Source organism: Archocentrus centrarchus, chromosome 13 (genome assembly GCF_007364275.1).
Source record: "Archocentrus centrarchus isolate MPI-CPG fArcCen1 chromosome 13, fArcCen1, whole genome shotgun sequence".
NCBI classification, from domain to species: Eukaryota; Metazoa; Chordata; class Actinopteri; order Cichliformes; family Cichlidae; genus Archocentrus; species Archocentrus centrarchus.
The window spans coordinates 31,724,046-31,733,231 of NC_044358.1; the positions used below are offsets into that span (position 1 = coordinate 31,724,046).

At 43.2% G+C, this 9,186-nt stretch overlaps 1 protein-coding gene across 1 annotated transcript in view; it reads left to right on the plus strand.

Moving 5' to 3' along the window:
- Positions 1–4,293, plus strand: part of pid1 (phosphotyrosine interaction domain containing 1) — a 42,983-nt gene extending 38,690 nt beyond the window's left edge. Inside the window, exon 3 of the mRNA XM_030745293.1 lies at positions 1,687–4,293. Within this exon, the coding sequence (XP_030601153.1) occupies positions 1,687–2,187 (501 nt within the window). The 3' untranslated portion in view covers positions 2,188–4,293. The remainder of the gene's footprint in view (positions 1–1,686) is intronic.
- Positions 4,294–9,186: the final 4,893 nt, after the last annotated feature.

Sequence of the window (9,186 nt, forward strand, 5' to 3'; positions counted from 1 at the left end):
AGAATATCCGTATCAGTTGTAAAAATCCTTTATTGGTTAATTCGATTAATAATACATGAGCTTGATAGTTGTGCCTCCCATGTCACCTCTTGGGTCCAGAGCCAGCTTTTCAGTTTTGCAGCTTTAAGGTACTAAATCTACAAAAATATACTCGCCCTACATGAGAGGGACTGTCTGTCCCGGCACGCTTACACTGAAAAGTCCCATTCAGGTAAAAATGTAGCAGTGAATCAGTGCAGGTAGACTTGATGAGTGCAGACTAAACAAAATGAAAGCATTTAAAGGATGTTATAAATAAAGCAGGGTCTGGGTGGATGCTCTATGTCAGTCTGGCATGGCTATCGGATGGAAGACTTTTTCACTATCAGAATAATAAAATGTGAGGATGGAAAATACAGATAATAGTTGACTGGAATTTCTTGGGGAATAGTGTTATCAAGATCACGGTCTGGTTTGACATTCGAGTGATGTGCATTGTGCTGTGCATGCAAGCCAGAAATGTTCACATTCATCATACCTTACCATTCATAAATGTTGATATGATTGATTCACTGCTTTCCTTTAGAATTCACTTTTATTGTTGCTCTCATGCTATGTGGAGCCATGTGTCAAATATGTGCTATATGTTAGCCAGCTTCAGTGAACTCTTAAAGGGTTCAGAGTATTCCCCTGCCCCCGAATCAAAAGGCAGGGGGGGGAAACTCTTTGAGTGTTTGACTCGTAGCAGGCATCTCCTCTGTGTATTTTTATAAAGCCATAAAGAACAGCATGTAGAGAAGTGCACAGGTCAGCCATTATTTCTGGGCTGCTCTTGAACTGGCCACGCTCCCAAAGAAAACTCCAGCTTTGTTCGCTTCTTAACTCTCTCCCACCTTATCCCTCTCCATCTCCTCAGTCTATCGCTCTCCTGGTATGCAGTGTCATTATTATGGTATTCTGTGGTACTTGTTGCAGCCACAGCTAAACATGGTGTTGTTTCTCTTTGGTAAAAAGCATGCAGCATGTCAGATTCAATACCTTAGAAAATACAATACAATTACCATAGAAAATGTTATCACTGTGATCAGGTCCTAAAGAGCGTCATTCTCTGCACAGAAAGACATGAAGCACCCCTGTTTTTGAAGTAAATCAACCTTTAAAATCCACTCCAAATAAAATAATTGTATTTTTTTGCTGTTTTTTTTTTTTTTTTTTTTGATTAGCTCCCATTACTTTTCAAGCAGCAATAATAATATTGAAATTGCCTGAGGAGACTGTTAAATCAAAATGGATTCAAGCTTTTCACAGTGATTATTTTCAAGAAGATAAAGGCTTGTTTTATTGTGATAATCCTTTCTCCTGGTAACAGTTTACACTGACTCAGGATTTGCAGATGTTGACATATATTGAGTTGGATCGATGCTCTTTTATAGATAGTGAAATATGGTGAAATGACTATTGATCTGTGCCCACTTATTTGTGGTGCGGATCAAGGATCCAACCTTGGTCAACTGTTGTTTAGTTTACCCACTTTTCCATAGTGAGATGATAGAAAACCACGATGTCTGTTTTCATTGCTGTTTAGCTTAATTTGAAAGCATGACAGTTCATTTGTGTCCAACTTTAGATTTAGATTTGTTAAGCGCTGTGTTGTAAATTTGAAAAGGGTGCGTGTCATTGTGTCTGTGTGTGTCTCATTTGCTGCAGGTGACCTACCTGGGCAAGGTGACAATCTCTGGGACCCAGTTCTTGTCTGGCTGCACAGAGTCGGCGGTGGTTGGTCTGGTGGAGAGTCGTACCCCGGCCCAACAGCAGGGCACTTGTCCGGCTAGCAGTTCTCTGCTGGAGATCCGGCCCTTTCAGGTGCGTCTTCATCACATGGATGAGCGCGGTGAGGCCTCAGTAACCATGGACACCTACCAGGTGGCACGCATCGCCTACTGCACAGCTGACCACAGCATCAGACCCAACATATTTGCCTGGATCTACCGGGAGATCAACGATGACCTGTCCTTCCAGATGGACTGCCACGCTGTGGAGTGCGAGAGCAAGCTGGAGGCCAAGAAGCTGGCGCACTCGATGATGGAGGCTTTCCGCAAGACTTTCCACAGCATGCGTAGTGATGGCCGGATCCACAAGAGCGGGTCAACGGACGACTTTGCTGAGGACTCATCCACCCCTGAAGACTCGACCCCAGATGATGGTTGAACTAAAACACAATATAATAAACACAAGATACCCATCCTAACAAAGTGAGGGGTGACTGGAAGGATGGACAGATTACCTGCTCTCTCTCATTCTCCCTTACTATTTCTGTTATCAATTTGGAACGAAGATGAGCTGACATTTGAACCAACACATCCAAGACAGTGACAGCTTTTAAATACTGCAAAGAAAGTTACAAAACAATATTTACATACAGGAATAGCAAGGTGCTGCCCCCCTTTTGAGTAAATACTCAGCAAAAAAGGCACACTGGGCGCTTTCAAGCACCTTTTAGTCGTGATCAATAGATTCTCTCAGCGTTTCCATTTGCAACCCCTGTCAGCACCTAATGAACACTTCTGATTCCTTAACTTTTAGATCAAGGAAATAAAGAAGACAAAGATTAGTCCATGTTCTTACAGCACCAGGTCATAATAACCTACTGCCATTCTTGCCATGCGGGGACCCAGCAGAAATATCTCTGGTCCCAACCCAGAGTTTATATGAGACTGTTGGAGCACATACGTTCTTGAAATATTTAATCATATGGATCTCTGTTACAATGCCTTCGGGCCTTGGCAACAGCAAACGAGAACGTGAACATAAAGCTAAGCCTTCAAGCACTGCTCATATCTCTGCTATCATACCTTATTCCAAACCCCGAATATTATTCACTGAGCATAGCTGTTAACTCGTTTGCATGATAGAGCTACTACCTCTGTCTCTTAAAAAGATTCAGAGTACCTGTATGGCACCTGGGAGAACATAGGTGCTAAATATGTTTTAGAAGTTCTCACTGGAATGAAAGCCCAGGCCCGTCCGAGACACCTTAATCATCCACATCTGACTTCTATTTTAAGTATACCAAAATTTAGGCTGTCTTTTGCCTGTCACATTATGTGCCTCACTTTCCTCTCACCTTAGTTTGGTCTCTTACCCAGGTCCCAGTGTGTGTGTGTGGCCATGTGTGTGCTCACAGATTTTATGTTATTCTGTGTCGGTGTAATTCCTAATTCTGTACTTAGTGTATATGGGTGTACACGCGAGTGCTTGCATGTGTGTGTGTGTGTGTGTGCATGTGTGCGCATGAGAGAGAGAGACAAAGAAGCAGTAAGAAAGGAGGAAGATTGGGGAAGATATTAAACGATTAGCTGGAAGGGAAGACTTCTCATTGCCCCGAGAGCATCTGCTTTTGAAAGAGGTGCTTTCAAATCTGACATGGTACTGTGACCATTTGCCACGTTTACTTAAACCCGTCTTGTATGAATTGAAAACATAAGAAAGAGTGATTGAATGTGCCAGTCACACAGAGGTTGTAAGACCCTAAATCACAGCCATCCAAGACAACAACTTACACCTCCTGGCCTCTGCCGAATGTATGAGTCCAACATACTGTGATCACCTCACAGCATCTCCAATCACATCAGTCTCCCATAATCTCCTCATGCTCTCAGACAGCTCTGAGGGGTGCGACTCTGGCCTCGCAGGCAGTCAGCCAGTGACCAGCTGTCTCCGCTGCGCTGTGTCGTCTCTCCGAGTGACTGAGGCGCCATTGTGGAGAAGAGGGAAAAAAAAAAATCAACTCTTTCTTCTTTTCTAACTGAACTGTACTGAACTGGATGCCATCAGTGGAAATGGTCTTCAGTCAGCAAACTCAAGCAGAATATTCAAACTTGCATACAGCTATACAAATGTTACACATGTTGTATTTGAATCTTGCCCGATAAGCTTATGTAAATACAAATGTATCACTTCCCAGATATTACAGTATAAATGTCGATAGCTATTTTAAGTAATAAAAAGTGTTAAGAACCGTCATACAATACAGAAACAGTATTATAAAAACTACTGTGAATAATAAGTGGGGAGCCTGATGGTGGTGGCTGTGTGTGTGTGTGTGTGTGTGTGTGTGTGTGTGGGGAGTGGTGAGTATGGACAGGTCAGAGAGGCAGAGAGCGTTTATAAAGCTGTAGATTATACTGTGCCATGTCTGTCTGAACACTCAGACGCGCTTTAAATGTTAAAAAAACAAACAAATGTTACCTTAAGTGTTTTCTATACAGTGTTTGCAAAAATCAAAAATAATTGCATATAAAGTATTTACCAAGACCGAGCGTTACGATGGTGTGGTCTGTTTTGTCTCAGTTGCACTTCGCTCTTCTACCTCGTCTCTTCCCTGCAGTCGCCAGGTCTCGGCTAAAAGAAGTTTTTATTCTCCAGACTCTGCTGTATTTTAACCTGATGGATTCCCCGCTGTGGCCGCGTGTGGGAGGATAAATACAAGGCATGCTCAGTTTCAGAGCAAACAGAATGGGTAACCAGATGATGTTCTGATGAGGTGCCAGGACAGATGTACACCATAACCTCAAGTGTCTGTTTATCCTCCGCATACCCATGTGTGATTTTCCTGAAACCTTAAAGATATAAAATCTCTTTTGTGGTGTATGATGTGCTAAGCAATTCCAGCATCTCCCACTTCTGGTACAGTCACCAGGCTACAATGCTCTGAACATACTCATAAACATAGCTTTATGGTATTTCCAAACATGTTTCAGGTTTAAGTGTGACACAGCCACAGCTTTGTCCATCCTCTGAAGGAGGTTTTTACTCTCCCATTCTTCAAATTCCTCAGACTTCCTCAGATCTTCCCTTTTATTGTGTTGTTGTGCTGCTCTTGTCTGCCAGAATGTGGCAGCCCCCTTTTCTCTTCAAAGTGCCCACATCAATAACAAGATAACTGCTTGCTCTCAGCTTCCATGGCAGGCGATCATTTTGCAGCTTATAAGCTGCAAAGAATTGGATGCAAAATGGATGCTGTGAAGAATGTTAATGCGCGCTCAGTGCGAACACTGCCTCCCTCTGGCAAGCAGAGCGATTGCTTCTGCTCTGAACATTGTGTTTTCAGAGGCATTTTTCATGTTCTGATAAACTCCTCATGATGATAATCGTTACTTTGAATATGGCTGTAAAGAAACAGATTGTTCTTGCCTTTAAATCACTGCTTCATTAAAAAAAAACAATTATGCATTTTAAGGGGAAATGAATGCACAGTCGATCTCTGAATCTGAGCTACATTTTGCTTTCTGTTCTGTTAATATAATAAGTTTTGCAGCGTCAGCCACAATCGCAGGATAATTTGCCCACAATGCCGACAATCATCGCTTTAATGGAAGTTTTATAACTGTGTCAACAAAGCTTTCTGCCCCCTTCTCTTCCAGCTCATTGTACACAAGCTTCACTGTTTAGATGCCTCTTTGTCTTCGATCTGTGCTGAGCATGCACCCACCCAATTGCTCTCTGCTGTGCTCTTGTGTCTGTCTGACCCACTTCGAGCAGTGCATCAGTGCACGGGGGCCCTGCGAGGCCCAGAAAGAGGCCACCCCGGCAGCTTGCTTTTTCTGCTCCGCTCAGGCGTCAGTCAGTCAGTCAGCTCACAATACCACACTGTTACCACTCCAGCTGGCCGCTCTTCCTTCTCTGAGTCCCAGAACCGCCTGTCTATCCACCCGCCAAGGGCCTACACGCTTGAGGTCCGGCTGGGGAAGGGAGCCAATCTGGCTTCTGATGAGATTCCTCTATCTGTGCCTTACTTTCTTATTCTCCCGGCTGCTGCTGCCCAAGTAGGGGGGCCTGGGCCTCTTAGAGAGAGAGAGAGAGAGAGAGAGTGTGGTGCACTACTTTAAACATATGTGTGTAACGTGTGAGAAGTGGAACTGCACATTCTTCCTGCCTCTGGTTTGACTTTCTAAAGCACACTTTTCATTGCATGAGATGCAAAACCTTGAGTGGCTGAATATGGTGAAAGAATTTTTAAAAGTTTTTAATAATTTAAAAACTCTGAATTATAGTTTCCATTTCACACAAAAACAAATTTCAGTCTTCCCATTTATTTATTTTTCCATTTTCTGTTTTCCTGATCATTCACCATTACCACCTGATCCCCTTTATGCTTTCCTTAAGCTTCTGCAGTTGCTGAACATCTGCAGGCCGCTTTGCGACCCATCTTAATCCGAGCTGCTCCCTTGCATGCTGTGTCTTGCTGCTGCTCTCCCACATGAAAGGTCATGGAAGTCCCAGAAAAAAAATCCATCCCGCCAAATATAAATTAGTGGATGGAAATAATGATCTTCTTTTTCACTATAGTGGTCTTAACGGAATTAGTGTGTCTCTGTTTTTCTGCAACGCCAATAAAAAAACACACACACACACACACACACACACACACACACACACACACACACACACACACACACACACACATAGCTGTTCCAGGAAACTTCAGTGTGAAACTACTGGGAAATTATCAGGAAAATATTAAATCTGGAAAAGAAAGCATGACAACACCATGAATCGCAAACTAGTTTAAAAACTAAAGTACGGAGCAATGTATCCTCCAGACCTGAAGTGAATTATTTCTTTCAGACATACAAAGCATTTCCTCTGATCATATCCAGACCCCCCCACCACCACCCCCATCCCTCCTGTTGGATGGTCCCTGAAGCCTTTATGTGATTTAAGATTCCTGTCATAATGAAATGTGGACTGGAATGAAGAGGGGGTGCCTGTGCCTGTCTGTCGCAAGCTACGACTCTAAACTCTCTTAACCTAAGCCCGGAGGATTCAGCACACATTGCTGTTGGAATACATTTAAGTCGCATACAAACGAGATGCTGCCCTGAATCCCCACGGGGGCAGGAAATGTCTGGACTAAGATCCAGGAGTAGCTGGTTTGTCAGGAACAAGGGATATGGGTCTGAGAGAACAATAAGCTAAAACAGATCCCCAAAGGAATGTCATTGGCTCTGTCTGTAAATGTGTACTGTTTTTACATATCCAGCGTTATATTGAGGTTTAATAGAAGTAGGCTTGCAAAAGGCACTTGAGATTTATAGTTCTCTGAATGAGACAAGTTGCCTGTTTTAGGCAACGTGTAAAATATTCCAGTGTTTAAGCTCAACTGGCCTCCTGACGCAGCAGAACACAAGGCTTACGTTCTGCTGTATCAGAGCAGTGAGGTCAAACAGCGACCACGAGCCTGGCAACAAATGCATGTGCTTTAATGTTAGGTGTTGGGCTTACTTGATTTCTAAGGGTAAGATTAGTCATGCAAGCAGCGTTGCTTAGCGCACACGGTTAGAAACAAGGGAAAGCTAAGCTGAGACCAAAGGTCAGCCTGCTATTACTTCTGCGTCTTGTATTTTTATGAAGGGTTGAATGAAGCTGAATTGCTCCTGACTCTAGCCACATTTCATCGAGGTAGATTTTCTCTTCTTTCTGCAAGAAGGAAAATCATTTCCCCAAACATTTTAACACTAATCTGCTTCTGCTTTATCATTTTTCTCTCTCTCTCTCTCTCTCTCTCTTTTTTTAATTTCAGACAAAAACAGGGCTGGACAGTTCAATGCCAGAGGTAGTAAAAGGAAAGAAGCAGTAAGGAGATGCAGATAAGAGCAGAGAAAGTGGAAAAGAATGCGTGTGGACAGTAGAGGGAAGGAAAAAAAAAAAGATGAATAGGTGACAGGAGTCGAGATGGCTCATCTGGTGAGGCATGTTGCACCCAGATGTTGAGGGAGGAGTTTGGGCAGTCCAACTCCGTCTTGCAGTGTCTGGGCCAAACAGCTCGGCAAATAAACAACAGATGCATCCGTCTTGTAAATGAGGCCACGGATGCAAATATATCAATGCTTTAAAAGAGAGAAAGAAAAACACTTCCCTCTTTGCAATTGTGTTAACTGAGACCATACTAAACTAAAAATACTGCATCCAGCGGGTGTTACCCACTTTGTCCACTTGGTGTCATCATAGCTCAGTTTTTAAAAGCAGTCAGACTCGCAGGTTGCTTGAAGCAGGGACACTAAGGCACACAGTAAAGGCAAATGCAGGGAAATTTGATGGCAGTGGTTCGCAGTACAGCTGGACAACGAACTACAAAAGGCTGTGAAAGCAATCCAGGAGTTTTTTTGAATGTAGAGAAATGTCACCTGATTTCAACCCAAAGGAGCACGCGGGACAAAACTAATGGGAGAAAGACCCACACGCAGCAATGCAACAGCTGTGAACAGCTGCATTAAAGGCCTGGCAAAGCATCACAGAGGAGGAAAGACGTTCCTTGGTGATGTCCACACATTCCAAACATTAGGCAGGCAGGCCTGTGAAAGAGTACACACACACACACACACACACACACACACAAATTAAAACTTTTAATTTAATAACACACAATATTGAATTAAAATGACTGAAGGTCAAAAATTATTCCTTTTTTTATGGTTGGCAGCCCTAACCTTTGGGACAGTGTGTTGGCATTCTTAAACATTTTAATATTTTGGTTCTGCCCTGTTCAGTTGTTTCATTTCTAATTTATTGTGGTGGCACACAGAGCCAAAATTATGACGAGCCGCTGTCCAAACATTCCCCAGTATAACTGAATCTTACTGAGCCCATAAGACAAAGTGGGAAACGGGATTAAAACCCATTGTACATTTTTTCCTCATCTGTCATTACTGTGACAGTGTGAACTCCTTACAATCCAAACTGTGGATTTTTAAAATGGCATTAGTGAGTTGCCTGAAACTACTGAGGTAAGACAAACACAGTCCATTTCAACACCAGCCTCTTGGTATTAATCTAAATGTTAGAGGTGCCAAGAGGATACGTGAAATGTTCTGGCTCCCCTCAGTCACTGCAGGGTCTCGTTATTGAAAATGTCATGATGTCTTCTGGATGAATAACCTTTCACCTCTGCTTCCCTCCCCGCACGTCAGATCCTTTGAGATGAGCATCAAGACGAGATCACTGAGCATTGAAGGCAGATCATGGTGGCAGGTCATGTTGCCACAGATGATCCGGTTTTCAGTCTCAAATTCAGCGACCAGCTACGTCTGACTTTTGTTTGTGAATTTCCAAACTAACACTGTACCTCAGGTGAGCCACCAGCCTCTGTGGCCCCCTTAACTGTAGCTAAATGTGTGACTCAGTTGGTCTAATCTTGAAGCCAGAAGC